This window comes from Trachypithecus francoisi, unplaced genomic scaffold, assembly GCF_009764315.1.
Source record: "Trachypithecus francoisi isolate TF-2019V2 unplaced genomic scaffold, Tfra_2.0 Lachesis_group15, whole genome shotgun sequence".
Classification (NCBI taxonomy): Eukaryota; Metazoa; Chordata; class Mammalia; order Primates; family Cercopithecidae; genus Trachypithecus; species Trachypithecus francoisi.
In genome coordinates this window covers 16,297,849-16,315,833 of record NW_022681460.1, presented here as the reverse complement: position 1 = coordinate 16,315,833, position 17,985 = coordinate 16,297,849, and the positions used below count along the sequence as shown (strand labels likewise).

The 17,985-nt window shown below is 38.8% G+C and overlaps 1 protein-coding gene across 2 annotated transcripts; it reads right to left on the bottom strand.

The window, feature by feature from the left end:
- Window positions 1-622: 622 nt before the first annotated feature.
- Window positions 623-17,966, bottom strand: RSPH4A (radial spoke head component 4A). Of its 2 annotated transcripts, XM_033234379.1 has the most exons (6): window positions 17,097-17,966; window positions 10,769-11,006; window positions 5,403-6,143; window positions 4,062-4,206; window positions 3,223-3,340; window positions 623-1,388 (listed from the first exon to the last, which is right to left on the bottom strand). In XM_033234379.1, the coding sequence occupies exons 1-6, from the start codon at window positions 17,780-17,782 to the stop codon at window positions 1,154-1,156; spliced, it is 2,163 nt and encodes a 720-aa protein (XP_033090270.1). In that variant the 5' UTR covers window positions 17,783-17,966; the 3' UTR covers window positions 623-1,153. The 2 variants fall into 2 exon arrangements, with proteins under 2 accessions (XP_033090270.1, XP_033090271.1); XM_033234380.1 differs by lacking the exon at window positions 4,062-4,206 and having other exon boundaries at window positions 1,366-1,388.
- Window positions 17,967-17,985: the final 19 nt, after the last annotated feature.

Here is a 17,985-nt window from a genome sequence, read left to right as displayed (position 1 = left end):
CTTTGGGAGGCCGAGACGGGCGGATCACGAGGTCAGGAGATGGAGACCATCCTGGCTAACACGGTGAAACCCCGTCTCTACTAAAAAATACAAAAAACTAGCCGGGCGAGGTGGCGGGCGCCTGTAGTCCCAGCTACTTGGGAGGCTGAGGCAGGAGAATGGTGTGAACCCGGGAGGCGGAGCTTGCAGTGAGCTGAGATCCGGCCACTGCACTTCAGCCTGGGTGACAGAGCGAGACTCCGTCTCAAAAAAAAAAAAAAATTTACCAGCCTGGCTAACATGGTGAAACCCCATCTCTACTGAAAATACAAAAAAAGCCAGGCGTAGTGGCGTGCACCTGTAGTCCCAGCTTCTCGAGAGGCTGAGGCAGGAGAAACGCTTGAACCCAGGAGGCAGAGGTGGCAGTGAGCCGAGATCGCACTACTGCACTCTAGCCTGGCGACAGAGACTCTGTCCCAACCACCTCCCCGCCAAAAAAAAAAAAGAAAAAGAAAAAGAAAAAAAAAATTCAGTGTTCCCTACAGTTTTAAGCAGGTGATGGAATTATGATACTATCTCAAGCAGGAAAAATGAATATATATGCTATACAGTGTTTGGTCACAATATCACAGTCACGACCATAGGTAATTACAAAGGTTTAAGAATACATGCTGAGATCAGTTCTTACAAAGGTTAACAATACATTACTCTAGTGACAATATTTTTGTCTTCATACCCCTTGACACTCTTAAAAAAGTATTGATGTTTCCAAGAATTTCCTGTGGGTTGTATCTTCCAGTGTTTGTCATATTACAAATTAAACCTGAGACCATTTATTTATTTATTTTAATTGTTTTACCTCACTTGGACCATGTGAAACCTGCACCCTTTTAAAAACAAGAATGTACAAGCGCATATTCCATTATCCATAACCCTCAGAACAATGATGTGATTGCATGTTATTTAGCCTCTGGAAAATCCCATGAGTATCTTTCAATAAAAATGTTAATATTTCTACCTATGAAATTTCAAGCTTGATATTTTCAAGATTGACTTTTGCAGTTCAATAATTTCTGACATGTGTATGTATATACACACACAGAAAAGTGTAAAATTAGTCTCATATAAGGGGTGTATATCAGTGTCACATAAAACCAGGCTAATTTTATGTTTATTAGTCATAATCATCTTCCTCATCTTCATCTTCCTCATATTCTTCATTCTCAGATGCAAGTAGAACTGCTTCTTGTGCAGCCCTGAAAGCTTGCTCCTCCTCCACACTGGGGTCATCCATTTCTGTAATTTCTGGTCCACTGGGGTATTCTTGATAAACTGGTGGTGGAACTGGGGGTGTATAATTGTCTGGACTATACTTATGACCCCAACCTATGTAGAAATTTTCAAACTTTCTATAAGTAAAAAAAAAAAAAAAAGAAAAAAGATTATTATATAATTTCTCAGAAAAATGGACCCTTCTGTAATATTAAAGTACTTGAATATCATGGTCCTATAATTTAAAAAGTAATACATGTAAAATGCTAGAAGTAAAATATTCCTCAATGGTTTTTCTACCACAGGGAATTGTTTTCATCCAAACTGCTTAAGCTGGTTAAAAAAAAAAAAAAATGTGTGACCAGACACTGTTAAAATGTACCCTACACCTAGACCACAAGCAAAAGCCTTTCTTCTTTCAATTATTTTCAGGGGAGGAAAAAAAAAGTTATTACCTTCCACAAAGTTAGAAAGATTTAAAAATAGCTAACCCTGCAGACTCCTGCCTGGGCAAGGAGTTGGGCTTGTGGTTAGAACCCTATGTGTTACTTTTTTTAGGTATGACCATAGGCAATCACAAAGAGTTTACCTGGCACACCAGACTTGGAATACAATGCATTGCTGTCTCTACGGGAAGTTGCAGTCAAGGACGCTGGCCCCTCTGGCTAGTCATGCTCTTCAATGTTTGCATTCCTAGAGCAGGTGCTTCCATTCCTAGGTCTCTTTATCTGAGGCCTTCAGCAGAGACCTTTCCAACCCCTCCTTTCTCTGCTCTCTGTGCTCAGCACTTTTTCACTCTCTGTGCTTAGCACTTTTTCACTTCCAGCCTTCCAGCCCCTCTCATCCTCCTCTTGGTCTCCAGGTCTGTAAAACTGCAGGAGCCGTTTGAGGATTCCCTTCTCAATGAGATGACCCCAGCACCTCCACATCTATGATAGCCATATCCGTGCTGATCCACCTGACTCTCCACTAGAGGGCCATTCCATGGGGGAAAATGGAACGGGGATGTCAAAGCTTTCTCTTGCTTGTACTATCACAGTAAATGATTAAAGGCTTAACTCTCATTTTTATCTTGTTGTGCTTTAATGGCTACTCTAACACCTGGCCGCTCAGCTTTCTCTCCAGATAAGCTAAGCTTCTGACACTGGGTTATTAGGAAAAAAATGGAAACATAAGACAAATAGAAGTATATGTTCTAGGTAAGGGATAAAATTATTTTTAGTGTCCTCTTGATCTTAATTCCTTTGAAAGCGATAGCCTAAATAAAGCATATTTTAATTATCTTTTATCAAGATTTCCAACAAAAATGATCTGAGATTTAAACTAATTTAAATACGGCTTAGAATTATCTCCATTAATCTTCTAAGTGAATGAATAAGTCATTACCCAAATAATCATTGATGAAACCCATATTTTATTTCAACAAACTGATAAGATGAAAGGGTAGAAGTCCGAATTACTACCTAATGTCCTGAATTTGATGTTTTATTGTGTATCACAGATGTTATTTTAATAAATTTTATGCCAAACACACATAATATGCCAAAGATGAGTTAAAATGATAGTAGCGGCCAGGCGTGGTGGCTCAAACATGTAATCCCAGCACTTTGAGAGGCTGAGGTGGGGTGAATCATGAGATCAGGAGTTTGAGGCCAGCCTGGCTAACATGGTGAAACCTCGTTATCTGCTAAAAAAAAAAAAAAAAAATACAAAAATTAGCTGGGCACAGTGGTGCATGCCTGTAATCCCAGCTACTGGGGAGGCTGAGGTAGGAGAATAGTTTGAACCCAGGAGGCGGAGGTTGTAGTGAGCTGAGATCATGCCACTGCACTCCAGCCTGGATGACAGAGCAAGACTCTGTCTCAAAAAAACAAGAAAACAATGATAGTAGCTTAACATTGTAGTGGTTATTTATAATTTCCAGAGCTTAACTAATCACAGAAATGGCTTCATAAGGGGTCAGATACTTACTTGCCATTGGAGAAGGCATATGCTCCAGGCCAAAGGTTGGATTGAAGGACTGCAATAGCATATTGTGGAATGAGATTTGAGGATAACCGTGTTGTCCAAGGGGGTATATTCTGAATCTCTGGAACCCAAAGACAAATGCAAAAGCTTAATTCCTGACTAGACAAGAATCTACTGTGTAAGCTATTTTTATAAATCCACACATGCATGCACAAACACAGATACACACATATTTGATATAGAAAGAAAAAACAGCAGCAGCTTAACAAAATCAGGAGGGTACTTCGTGAATGTTCTGGAACAATGGAATTTGAAATATATATCTCCATTTTTGCAACCAAGACAAGAAGTTTTATTAAGGGAAAGGAGGCTTGTGTCGTAGAGTGAGTAGTATTTGATGGCCTAATGAAAGGTATATTATTATTAAATGAGATCAAGGGTTGCAAGCACAAATACTCCAAAACTGAAGGGAAAGAAACAAGAATATAGGAATGAGAGTAGAGTTTTTAAAAACCAGGACCAAGAATATTTATGCCATTTGTTTATGGTCTGCAGAATGCAAGACAAGAATAATAAAGGAGACAATTGTCAGCATTTCCAGAAAGCGCTACAGCCAACTTATGTTTCCTCTCTACATGACTCCTTCAACCGCTGTCAGAGAACACTGATGTGGCCAGCTATGTTCTTCACTCCCTATCATCCCAGAACACGAATGGGAAGAGGATGAGACCTTGGCTCTTGTTCACTTTTTAGAGCTTTCCAACTCTCATATTTACTAATAATGCACATAGTATATTATATTGTTTGTGTGTCTGTGTGTGATAATAGTTATGTAAAATAACCTAAATCTTCAGAGATTGGTGTCAAAAGAGGAGGCCCCACTTCCTGTTCTATGTAGTCAGGCTCTTCTTTTTCTTCATCTTCTTCCTCTCCTTCCTCTTCTTCTTCCTCGTTTTTTTGTATGGAGTTGAACCAATTACAGCGACCCTGGGAATGAATGTTGCAAGATTTAGTAGTCTAATGGGGACCTTAAAATTTCAGAACATTCATTTGAATTGATCAGGATGAAGCGTCACTCTGTGGGAATTTAATCGATTATTCATTCATTCATTCTATGTACATTTTCCAAGTGCTATTTTCATCTAGGTTGTTTCAAGGAAAAAGCCATGCTATTTATTTTGAGAATTTGCCAAATTCTTGAAGTCACAGAATGTGTATTTTAAAATTATCACTTATATTTTAAAATTAGCAGAACCTTAGTGAAAAAGGTAAGAGTGTATTTTACTGGTTTGTGGTAAATAATCTATGAGAGAGCTGAAGCTATTATGATAATGATTATTAACAATAACATTTAAATGTGGTAATAAGATTATTTATGGAAGTTTAGGGTTTATAATGTCTCATTTAGTTAACTCTTATGTAGAGAAAGCTAAGAGTATCTCTTATCTAGATCAAAGTATAATGAAGATTTTCTACCTGCAGATGAGGTAGTATAGCACAAGGGTTAAGTGGATGCACTGGGTCCATTCTGTGCAGTCTCACATCTGATTCGGTTCCTTATTAGCTATGTTCCTTTTGTCACATTTCCTAAACTCTCTGTTTCAATGTCCTCATCTGAAAATTGAGGATAATAATACTGTTTCGTGGGGTTGTTGTAAAGATTAAATCTGATACGCACACACACACAAACACACACACACCTGGAACAATAGGTGTTACATAACTGCTATATAGCACTGTTTCTTTGATTTTGTTTTTGTTATAATCCCTTACTGTTCTTGACATAAAAGCTACATGTATTATAGTGATAAAATTAAACAACTGTTTTCAAAATTAATGTACCCATCTATATTAAACATATAAAAAACTTGTGTAATTGCAGAACACACAAATCTAAATCTGTACATCATTTGTCAAATGTTCCACAGAAGAATGTGTTTTATTTTCAAATAGAAAATAAAGTCTGTTTGGAGATCCCTGGGACCTTCAGTTATATAGACAATTATATAGACACCGGCATTTTATATTACTCTGCATTTTTGGCTGTGTTTTTAATTATCTCTTTTCCTGCCTATTAAATAGAATCCAAAGGCCTTTATTTTGTATGTCTTCATGCATTATAGTGATAATTTAATGAATATTTGCCTAATTACCTGATAGATTGAGAACTGCAAAGCTCTTACCTGAGAGAGAATATGCTGTACATGATGAACCCAATTGGATAGGGATTCTACTAGATCTATCACTTGGATGCCTTCAAAATCAGGGTTTTCCTCAAAGCTATTTTGCCCACCTTCTACCTCTTCTTCTTCTTCTCCTTCCTCTTCACCAAACTGATAAAATCCTAGAGGACTGACGTGGGTTCCTGCTGAAATTCGGGCAATTTGCGCTCGTAAATAATTACTCTCATTTCCTGGGAAAGGTGGGTAGCTTATGATGGGAGCATCCAATCGCCCAGTGAAAAATTTCTTGATTTTTCTTGCAATAACAATTTGTGCAGGTATAACTGGTGGTAACTTCACCCATGGTCTTCCTGGTTCATTGCAAACAAAATAGACATATTTGTTGGCACCTGTTCTACTTTCTTCTTTTGGTATAGCCTGCGGGGCCTTGTAAAAGGACTTTGGTAATTCATCTTCCTCATCTTCATCAGCTTCACTTTCTCCATTGTCCCTCTCTTCAGCCACATCTTCCTCTTCCACTTCCTCTTCATCTTCCCCCTCACGAAACTCCACTTCAGCTACAATATAATTCATTTCCAGACCCAAGATCTTTCCCCAGAAGCGGCATCTTTGGATTGGGTGGGTGTCAGTAAGCTGTTTGAGGGCAAGAAATATGCGGTATGTCTCATCTGTGCCCAAACCAACTCCAGCTTGTTCAAAATAAAAAGCTGACTCCATTACGTTTGGAAGAGCATTTTCTGCCTGGGGAAACAAATGCTGTGGTTAAAATTGATCGGTACGACAAATGCTTGCTTCCCTTGCCTTTTTTATGTATCTCGATATTCTACCTTCTCCACCACTTCTTTGACATTTCTCTCAAGATTTAGATCAAATTGGCTGGGCACGGTGGTTCACGCCTGTAATCCCAGCACTTCGGAAGGCTGAGGTGAGTGGATCACCTGAGCTCAGGAGTTCGAGACCAGCCTGGTCAACATGGTGAGACCCCGTCTCTAATAGAAATACAAAAATTAGCTGGGCATGGTGGTGCCTGCCTGTAGTCCCAGCTACTTGGGAGGCTGAGGCAAGCGGATCACTTGAGCCCGGGAGGAGGAGGTTGTAGTGAGCTGAGATTGCACCACTGCATTCCAGCCTAGGCAATAGAGCGAGACTTCATCTCAAAAAACAAACAAACATATTTAGATCAAAGTATGATAATTCCTGAATCTCTGTTCTTCTCTCATTATTTATAAATGTAGCTTCTCTTGTATCTTATACTCATTAATATATAATAGTTACCTTGTTTATGTACATAGGTAGAGAAAATTTAATAATCACTATGAATAATAAAAATTCAACATTCCTGTTTTATAAAAAATATTTAAGTGACTCCCTTAGTATCCTAAAATAAGATGTAGAATAACTATGTACACATGTATTTAGAACAAAGTATGGTTTTACATATGTCTATATTACTATATATCTTTAAAAATAAACATTTATTAAGTGCATGGTTTTATATAGGATCACTAAAAATTAATATAGTATCCTGGGTGATGTAATGTATGGGATAAATAAAAGGAACATATAATAAAGTACTCATGTCTATACTTGAAGACATAATGTAGTCAGATGCTCCTCCTATTTATAATAAATTATTTTGAATTTAAAATGAGAGAAATAAAAAAATTCCACCAAAGAAATACAGAGAAATGAATAAGCAGAGTCTCAAATGAACCATAGAAACACATTTGTGAAGACTGGGCGTGGTGGCTCACGTCTATAATCCCAGCACTTTGGGTGGCCGAGTCAGGCAGATCACGAGGTCAGTAGATCAAGACCATCCTGACTAACATGGTGAAACTTCATCGTTACTAAAAATACAAAAAATTAGCCGGGCATGGTGGCGGGCGCCTGTAGTCCCAGCTATTCAGGAGGCTGAGATAGGAGAGTGGCATAAACCTGACAGGCAGAGCTCACAGTAAGCCGAGATCACGCCACTGCACTCCCGCCTGGATGACAGAGACAGACTCCATCTCAAAAAAAAAAAAAAGAAAAAAGAAAAGAAACACATTTGTGAAAAAGTAGGAAAGAACTTCAACTATAGATCAAGGTAACTTACAAGACAAACCTTGACCCTCAAGATGAAGAACTTGAGAGCTCTGCTATTCTTACAAATGATATGCTATTATTTATATTATAATTGTAGTGTCAAAATAAGTATAATGACTTTTTAAAATCCTCATCGCCTTGATGTAGGATTGCAAAAGTCTTTCCTTGACATTTGCTGTACCTATCCTACTTGGCCCTTTAAAACTATTTCATCTTAAGTCTCTTTAATTGCTCCCTTATTTCTTGAGCTCCAAATGTTGATGTTGTTAAAATATCCTTTTCACTTAATCGCATCTCTCAACACTTTATGCTTGGAAGAGTTCTCCACACCACTTCAAGTGATAAGTGGCTGTTTAAAGTTTCTTTAACTCTGATTTTCTCCCATATTCTACACATATTTCTAGCCACTTCTGATAAATTTCACTTGAGTATTCTAAAAATATCTCAGTTTAATATTTAATTCACGTTTCTCTCAAAGTTTTCTCTTTTTTCTATGTACTCTTTCTTCACCAGTGACATCTCAGTTTCTCACACCAGAAAGTTCAGTCATCTTTGCTTCCTCTGACTTTCTTGACCTTCAATATTTAAGTAGTTAGATTCCTATTGATTCTAGCACATACAAATTTGTTGGCATTATTTCCTCCTCTTGTATTCATTTATCATATATTAGTCACCATCCTCACTACTTGTGCTATAGCAGAAGGCTTCTAACGCTCTCCTCCCGGCCCCATTCTACCTTTCTTTTTTCATTATCTTTCATATTATGATCAGAGTTATCTTTCTAAACCAAAAGTCAGACCATGCTATTCTCTATTTAAAAACTCCTTACTGTTTACAAGAAAGAAGTTACTTATCAACGCACAAAGAACAGTCTGGCTTTAAGCACTCTGTTCACTTCATTTCCATCAATCACTCCCTCAAACCCACACTCGACTTTTCCAAACATCAAATAATCTTTCCTGATTATTTTATTGTTCTTTTTCCTAAGAATTTAATTTCTAAGAGTCTTCACCTGGTGAACTCCTGCTTATCCTTCATAGCCCAAATGAAATATTACCTCCACTAAAAAGCCTTGCCCAATTACCAATAGCAGAGTTAGTTGTTCCATTCTGTCATTTATCATGTTGTCAAAACAATATAATAATAATTGCTACTATTAAGTTCCTATTATAGGCCAAATCCTTTATATATACTACCTCTACCCCTCAGGTTTTTGCCATTTGATTGTCCTTAAGGCTTGGAAAGTTTAGCCTCTTGCTCAAAATCACACAACTAGCAAGCTAGTTGAACTAGGATTCTAACTCAGATCTGGCTACCTCCAAAGCCCATGTTTACGCCATCAAATGAGGCTAGCTCTTTATTGCACTAATCAAATGGCTTTCCAGTCTTTTTTGCCTTTCTCTAAATTGTAAGCAACTTAAAGTCAGAAAAGTCTTTTTCCCATGTGTATCTCAGTACTTGGAATGCAGTAGTCACATTGTGTATGAATAAATGGGTGAATGAATAAATGAATGCTGAAGACTAAGCAAACGAATTCTGGTGTGGTTAAAGGCAGGAATAAAAACATGAACACTCTAAACACGTAAGTCAGGGACAGGGTTGGTCATGTAGTTCATATTTCAATGCATCAGAGAGACCTCTCTATCTGTTCCTGCATCTTTCTACTTTCCGAGGTGGAGCTTTTAATCTTCACCTGATGACTCAGCTGTTCCAGGCTGTAAAGCCAATCTTATCCCTTATGAGGAAGTTTTATGGATTCCAGTTAAAGGGCCCAGGTCCCATGATCAAAACAGCTTATTTGTATTCTCACCCCATATCCTAGTTTTAGGATACAAAGTCCTACCTTGTAATGCTGTGCCTATAAAGGGCACCCATTCTTACCCTGGAGTCTGAAGTTTCTTTGATTAACTCCTGCATGAGAATGCCTGCCTATCTACCTCATCTCCATATGCTGTTTGCTCCCAGACTCATCATCGCTGGATATGGCTACAGAACCAACTGCCACCTTGTTGAAACTGTCCAATGTCAACTCCTTGACACCTATCACCTGTTCCTTTTGTATGAGTACTACAGATCTTACTGCATCAGTTAGCTCTCTCCTCACAGGCTGCTTAGCCTAGAGACAGCATCTACTGTCTCTCTTCTCTCTTCCCCGACAGAGTGCTATTTTGAAAATACCTTACTCCAAACATCAAATTTGAAAGTATATACACACATCTTAAATAATCTAGTGGTAACAGAACGTAAGTTCAGCAGATGTGTACAAATTACAGGTATATGAGTATTTAGGAAACAGAATAGCCAATACTATTATGAAATCTTTGACATTAAAATTTCTTTGATATATAAGATTTTATTCTCTAATTATAGCTTTTTTCAATCTCTGTTACCAACTCCTTCTCCAAATATTTTCAACATTTTGTCTATGACGATTTAAAGAAGTATTTTACTCCTCTCCTCTTGTATTACATCCCATTGATGTAATATACATAATATCAAGTCATAACATAAGGAGCTTGTCTTAGAAGAAAATACAAATGACATTAGAAGTGCTTCTGAATTTTCTAATAAATATGCAACTTGATTTAAAACCTGATTTTTAGTTATCTAACATTTATTCATTATTCAACAAATCTTTAGCAAAAGATAGCTGTACATCCAGATCTGCACCAGGCACCTTGGAGAATAGAACATGTGAAGAAATCCTTTTCTCTAATATTAAGAAACTTAGCATACAAACCTATAAGAATCTGTTTTAGCTTGCAAAATACTAAAACACAGTATGAAAAAATAAGAAATCCCTAATCAAGGAAATGAGTAATGTGAAATAAGGTTGACTAAAGAAGGCTTGAAGATATTTTCAAAAAATAAGATGCAAATACTATATAAGAAGCTATAAAGGCCAGGTGCAGTGGCTCACTCCTGTAATCCCAACATTCTGGGAGGCCAAGGTAGGCAGATCACTTGAGGTCAGGAGTTTGAGACCAGCCTGGCCAATATGGCGAAACCCCATCTCTACTAAAAATACAAAAATTAGCTGGGCATGGTGGCACGTGCCTGAAGTCCCAGCTACTCAGGAGGCTGAGGGAGGAGAATCACTTGACCCTGAGAGGTAGAGGCTGCAGTGAGCCAGGATCATGCCATTGTACTGCAAGCCTGGGCACCTGTCTAAAAAAAAAAAAGCTATAAAATACAGTTGGTATGAATTTAAAACCACAGCCATTCATCCCAAATAAAATCCTAAGATTTAATTATTAAAATTTATAGTAGTGACTTACTATTTCATCTTCCAATTCTTGGTCAACTCCTTCCAAACTTGGTCCCTGGAGAAAGAGAGCCTTCTGCTTTTCTGCTATTTCATATGTTGGAAGCATCTCATTCTCATTGTGGAGTGCATCAAATTTTTTACTAAAATGTGCCATCTTCACATCTTGGCTAATATTTTCAAAGATGTCAACAGCATTTTCAGGACGCTCATTTAATATCTTGGTCAACATATTAGAAAGATGATCATATCTATCCAAACAGAGAAAATTCCAGATAATATACATGTCAAGAGCATTTGAAGAAGCATTTTTCTTTGATATTTCTGAGGTCATTAGCTAAATATAGACGTTAAATGAAAAAGAAAAAAAGAAAAAATATAGCTTAGGTCAATTAATAGAAAGTAGGCAATTATTGAACAACTATTTGCAGACTCAGTTAGTTTGTTTTTAGAGAACTTCAATAACTGAAAGTCTTTAGAGATTTTCAGTGGATAACACTTAAGGTAATTTCTACTATGCCAGAAATAACTTATCCTAGAGTTTTCCTCAGGAAATGATTCCAATATAATAAGGATGTTTAAGTTATTAAAGAAAAACATTTTAGAGCATGATACATATTCCACATCAGGTACATTTTCACACTTTATTTCTGAAATTACAATCTTTTCGTTATATATTTAAAAGTGATTAACATTATTTTTCAGTTTACTATAACTTCTTTTCCATTCCCCTTCCCCTGCCCTCACCCAATCCAATTTGATTTCTAATCCTGTTGACTCTGTCTTTAAGATTTGTTCTCTTTCTTTCCATTTTTTTTTTTAAAGCCAATTGGTACTTCAGTGTTTCTCAGAACATCTTGCATTTCATATTATAACATCCACTTACACACAACAAAAAAGTGCCATTAAATATTATGTACCTTTATTGAAATGTGATACAATCTAACATTTTGTTCTATTCTATTACAAACACTGCCCTAGATTTTTATTTCACAACTGAATTAATGAAATTGCCTCTATCCTCTCAGTAATTCATTACATTTTATATAGAACTGCTAGTGTTTGTTTTTTCAAATACCAGAATTACAAAGTGAATGTTAAGAGGCCAAAATGTCTGTCAAAGTGTTCCTGTGTCCTGTCAAAGTGCTCTTTTATTGAGAAAAAACTCCTCTGTTCAATGTGGAAATTTGTATAAATTGCTTCTCTGGTGGGTACGCATCGTATCTCTCCAACTTTGTTTCTTTTTTTTTTTTTTTTTTTTGAGACGGAGTCTTGCTCTGTCGCCCAGGCTGGAGTGCAGTGGCCGGATCTCAGCTCACTGCAAGCTCCGCCTCCCGGGTTCACGCCATTCTCCTGCCTCAGCCTCCCGAGTAGCTGGGACCACAGGCGCCCGCCACCTCGCCCGGCTAGTTTTTTGTATTTTTAGTAGAGACGGGGTTTCACCGTGTTAGCCAGGATGGTCTCGATCTCCTGACCTCGTGATCCGCCCGTCTCGGCCTCCCAAAGTGCTGGGATTACAGGCTTGAGCCACCGCGCCCGGCCTCCAACTTTGTTTCTAATTATTAGTTCATTTAGACCTTCTAATAAAAATTACTTTCATATATTGGCTAAGTTCTACCTGGGAGCTTTTGCTTGCTGTGAACCATATATATAATTTCTCTCAAAAAATAATTTAAAACTCCTTTCGTTCTTAGGGACTTAGCACTCAAGTCATTCCCCAAAGTCATCCTTCCCCGGTTCAGAGGGGTTCTTTCTGAGGACAATAATGTGCTGCTCTGAAATTTTATTACATTATACATTTCCTATTCAGCAACTGCAGTAGGTTCTTCACAGCCAAGTTAGGGTTTTATGTAGCTCCTCTCTTTAATGTGAAACAAAATAAATAGTTGTTCAATAATTGCCTTTCTATTAATTGACCCAAGCTATATTTTTTGTTTTTTCTTTTTCATTTAATGTTTATATTTATCTAATGACCTCAGAAATGTCAAAGAAAAATATGTATGTTATATGGGAGATCAATGTAAAGGGCAGTTAAAAATATTATACAATATTTGAAGAATATAAAATTCCTTCCTCAAATAATTCTTGTAAATGAACAGAAATATTTTGACTAGAAGTTTCTTTAAAACTTCATCAAGCTTCCTTAATATTCATGCACTGTTGGAACTCATGGAGAAGGCTGGGCGCAGTGGCTGCCTGTAATCCCAGCACTTTGGAAGCCACAAGTGGGTGAATCACCTGAGGTCAGGAATTTAAGACCAGCCTAACCAACATGGTAAAACCCCGTCTAAATTAAAAAAAAAAAAAAAAATTAATCAGGTGTGGTAGCAGGCACCTGTAATTCCAACTACTTGGGAGGCTGAGTCAGGAAAATCACTTGAACCTGGGAGGCGGAGGTTGCAGTAAGCTGAGATCATGCCACTGCACTCCAGCATGGGTGACAAAGTGAGACTCCATCTCGAAAAGAAAAGAAAAAGAAAACTCATGGAGAAGACTCCAGACTAAAAACACTGTTGGTTATCGGGCAATAGCTGGGTTAATAATGAAAGGGTTTGATCTGCTTCAGTAGCAGATGTGGATGGCATCAAATTAGGGACTCACAGTCCAAATTTTCATTTTATTTTTCAGGTTTCAATATAATGCATATATGTGCTTTATTCAAGTCCACACCTGAAAATGCCTTTGTGTCAAATTATGAAATATATGTATTAGGTTTTAATTTACAATTATAGTTTTTTCTATTAGGGAGGATTAACAATTTATTTTTTTAATGGAAGAAAAGGAGCAAGCAATTCTTTCCTATAGCCTTTTAGTTCAATGATGAAAAACCATTTTCAGATTCCATATTTCAGTCAAAGATTGTTTAAAGTGCCATGAAAAATAGGTTTTATGGCTGTCAAATTAGATCTGCATATAAGAGATGGAGTTAAAGTCATCTTTTACTAAACAATTTTGAACTGCAGGCACTAAAGCACTTAGAGGATAGCAGTGAATATTATGGAAGATATTCACTTATTACCTCAGAGACAGCATTTGGAAATAAAATTAAATTTAGATATGTAAGTAATATCAATTATAAAATATAAAATAATTCAATAAAGAAAAATTTCTCATGTTTTTGCATTCAGTTTTAAATTGTTAGTGAACTCACAAGTATTTGTAATGTGTTCCTTTGCAATTTTAACAGTTTGTAAATTCATGTTGGTTATCTAACATAGGGCAATATGTCAAGAAGTTTATATCAGAAATTCAAGTAGAATCCACTACAGGGTAGCAAATTACATTCTTGCAGCTTAAGTAAATTGTAGTTTAAAATATTAACTAATAGGCTGGGTGTGGTGGCTCATGCCTGTAATCCCAACACTTTGGGAGGCCGAGGCAGGCAGATCATGAAGTCAGGAAATCGAGACTATCCTGGCTAACACAGTGAAACCACGTCTCTACTAAAAATACAAAAAAAAATTAGCCGGGTGTAGTGGCGGGCACCTGTAGTCCCAGCTACTCGGGAGGCTGAGGCAGGAGAATGGCGTGAACCTGGGAGGCAGAGCTTGCAGTGAGCCGAGATCGTACTACTGCACTCCAGCCTGGGGGACAGAGTGAGATTCTGTCTCAAAAAAAAAAAAAAAATTAACTAATAAATAGTATTTCAAACTGATCTCACATTTCATGAGATTTCTCACATCATACATTAACGTTTTTATTCATTAGACTTTAAAATTGTATCTCCTGTATCTTAAAGCCTAGTAATAGCTGCAAATATTTGCCACAATGTATATTCAGTAGGCATTTAATTAATATTTACTGATTAATCAGGAAGCACCCCAATAGATTATGGTGAAAACTTGGGAATTATGATTTATATATATTGGTTTTCATCCATAGTTTCTGACTCATAAGTCTCATACTGCTTTTCATTTCTCCCCAAGATAGGCCTAAGAAACTGAAAGTATACTCTAACCTTTCTCCATGTCTGGCCATAATGAAATTCTCTAACCTACTTTATCTGATTGACGGTCATAAGACCCGCATTTCAAAAGAGGTCCCGCTCCATATCAAGGAGGAAAGAATGCTCCACAGAGAGGCCAAGAAGAATCTGGATAGGCCTTGCTGGGTTTCCCCACTCAATCTATTAGCATTAGATTATACCCCTATAAGTCACATTTCTACACAGTCATCAGTCATGCCTATCCAATAACATCTCCATAAAAGACCCAAGAGAACAGGTTTCGGGGAGCATCTGACAGCTGAACACATGGAGGTTGCTGGAGGGTGGCCTTCCCAGAGAGGGCATGGAAGCTTTGCACTCCTTACCCAATATCTCTTCATATGCATCCTTTGTAATATCCTTTATAATAAGCCAGTAATACTAGTGTTTCCCTGAGTTCTGTGAGCCACTCTAGCACATCAGTCAAACCCAAGGAGGGAGCTGTGGGATCCCTGATTTATAGCTGGTTGGTCAGAAGCACAGGTTAATCAGCCTGGGGCGTGTGATTGGCATTGGAAGTGTGGGGAAGTCTTGTGGGATTGAGCCCTCAACCTGTGGGATCTGATGCTATCTCCAGGTGGATATGTCAGAATTGAATCAGAGGACACCTAGTTGGTGCCCACTGCAGAAGTGATTGCTTGCTTGTGGATAGGAAAACAGAACCCCAAACATTCTGTCACAGAAGTCTTCTGTGTTAAGGCTGGGCACAGTGGCTCACGCCTGTAATCCCAGTTACTTGGGAGGCTGAGGTAGGAGAATCGCTTGAAGCCGGGAGGCAGAGGCTACAATGAGCCAAGATGGTGCCACTACACTGCAGCCCGGGTGACAAAGCAGACTCCATCTCAAAACAAAGACAAAACCAACAGCAACAACAAGAAGTCTTCTATGTTGGTTGTTGTAGGGTGAAAGAATATAAAAAGCATTCATTTCTTCTTACTCGATTAATAGTTGCTAGCACTGTGCCAACCCTAAGTATATAGTAGTATACAAAATTCAGAGTCCCTGACCTCTGGGGGCCTGCAATCTAGTGGGAGAGTCAGATAATCAAATATAAGTCTATCTCTCTGTACATAAAATTATAAATGACATTAAATGCTATGAAGGAAAAGAATAAGCTTTTTAGTAGTGTTCCATGGAAGTTGAGTTCTGAAGAATGAGGAGTCAGCCAGACAAACACTTAGAAAAGAAGCCTTCTGGGCACAGGGAACAGCCATGGGGCTGGAGCTTGGTGATGGAGGGAGAGGTAAGAGTCCGTAAGTGTTGTCAGCCACTGGAATCTTGAGCAAATTCGGTTCTCCATGACTTGGTCTCCTCATTTACAAAAACAAATGAGTTGTATTAGATGTTTTCCAAAATCCCTTCTAACCCTAAAAAACTATTGACCCTATCATTATGTAACTCTGGAAGCAAAAATCTATAGAAATCTATACTGTCATAAGTTCTAAAATTAAAGCTATAATGGGATGAGCAGAACATATGTAGACTATTGATCATCACATTTTAAGAGACTTGGATAAAATGGCATGTGTTCTAGGTAGCTTGTATAGTGACCAGTTCTCCCAGTTTGTGAGGACTAAGGGGTTTCTTAGGATAAAGAACTTTCAGCACTCAGCCAAACTGAGATGGTGGTCACCCTAGCACAGCCTGGGTTGGGAACTCAAAAGCCATGCAAGCCATAGCATCTACAGATGAGAGACATGTGATTGCTTTCACTGGTAGACAGTTATTTTTCACAAGCATCCTGGAGAGATGCTTGGACTTTATGGTCTTTATGATATCTTTCAAGCCCGAGACTCCATAATTCCTAAGTTTTATTTTTTGTGTGTGCCTAGGATCTTTAAAGAAGCTGCAGGAAGGCCGGGCGCGGTGGCTCAAGCCTGTAATCCCAGCACTTTGGGAGGCTGAGACGGGCGGATCACGAGGTCAGGAGATCGAGACCATCCTGGCTAACATGGTGAAACCCCGTCTCTACTAAAAAAATACAAAAAACTAGCCGGGCGTGGTGGCGGGCGCCTGTAGTCCCAGCTAGTTGGGAGGCTGAGGCAGGAGAATGGCGTAAACCCAGGAGGCGGAGCTCACAGTGAACTGAGATCTGGCCACTGCACTCCAGCCTGGGCGACAGAGTGAGACTCCGTCTCAAAAAAAAAAAAAAAAGGTTAAGAAAAAAGGCATAAGAATCTCCATTAATGACGTGTTTTGAGTCATGTGATCCAGAGTTATGTCATTAACTCTCTTTTACTAATACAGTCTTTTCAAATACTTTTTGATTCACTCACAGAAACACACTCTCATACAGAGATACTCACATACCCTCTTGCTTTGCCAAACTTTTATCTTTTTTCCCTCTGAGACTTACAGATTAAAGCCCGACTTGCTACTAGTCTTCAGCAGGTAAGCCTTAGCATTCTGAATGGTGGTCTCAAGCATGCTGGGGGCCACTTCAGAGCCCCCAGGCGCAGGCAGCTGTAAATCACAGTCACTGTTTGAGTCTGCCTCCTGAAAAACGTCAAATCTCAGCTCTTTCTGTTTAGCGTTGTTACAGCTCACGTCCGTTGATCCACACAGGTGGGATTTGGGTTGCTGAGACTGTTGAAAGGCGTTTCGCTCTGACTGGCTTGTGTGAAGAGGAATTGATTTTCTTTTATCAGATGATTGTTCCAAAGGATCAGGATAAGGTGTCCCAGCTTCAGGAATCACACTTGTGGTCCTGTCTGACTGAGGTGGTGCCGCGAGGTCTTGTCTGCCCGGAGCCGGGGGAGCAGGAGTGAAAGAGGGCTCCCGCGGAGAGAGAGGAGCAGGTGATGATGTTTCTGGCCCCGCAGGGCCACCCAGAGGCGTCCTGGCTCTAGACTGGGGGCTCCAAGGACGGCTGCTTCGGGACTGGCGTCCAGTTTCTGGCCCCTGCTTCGCCTCCAAGGGCTCAGACGACTCAGGCTCAGAATACTGGGGAGAAGCTGCTGTCTTTCCTTCCCATGATCGCCTTGCTTCCCGTAGTTCTTCTTGGTTTTCTTTTTCTAGCTTCGGGGAGGTTGAGTCTTCCATGGAAGCAGTTCGAGAAAAAATGTTCTGGATGAAAGGGGCGTGAAAATATGGAAGAAGGCAATTCCGTTCAGTTACTTTGCCGCGGTCTCTTAAGCGATTTCTGGATCCTGGTTGCTCTGTAAGTTTCTGCGTCCTGTCTCCATAGCAACCCCAGGCCGGGTTCCTCTCAGAAAACACACAGCGCCCTGTTGCCAGGATTCGAG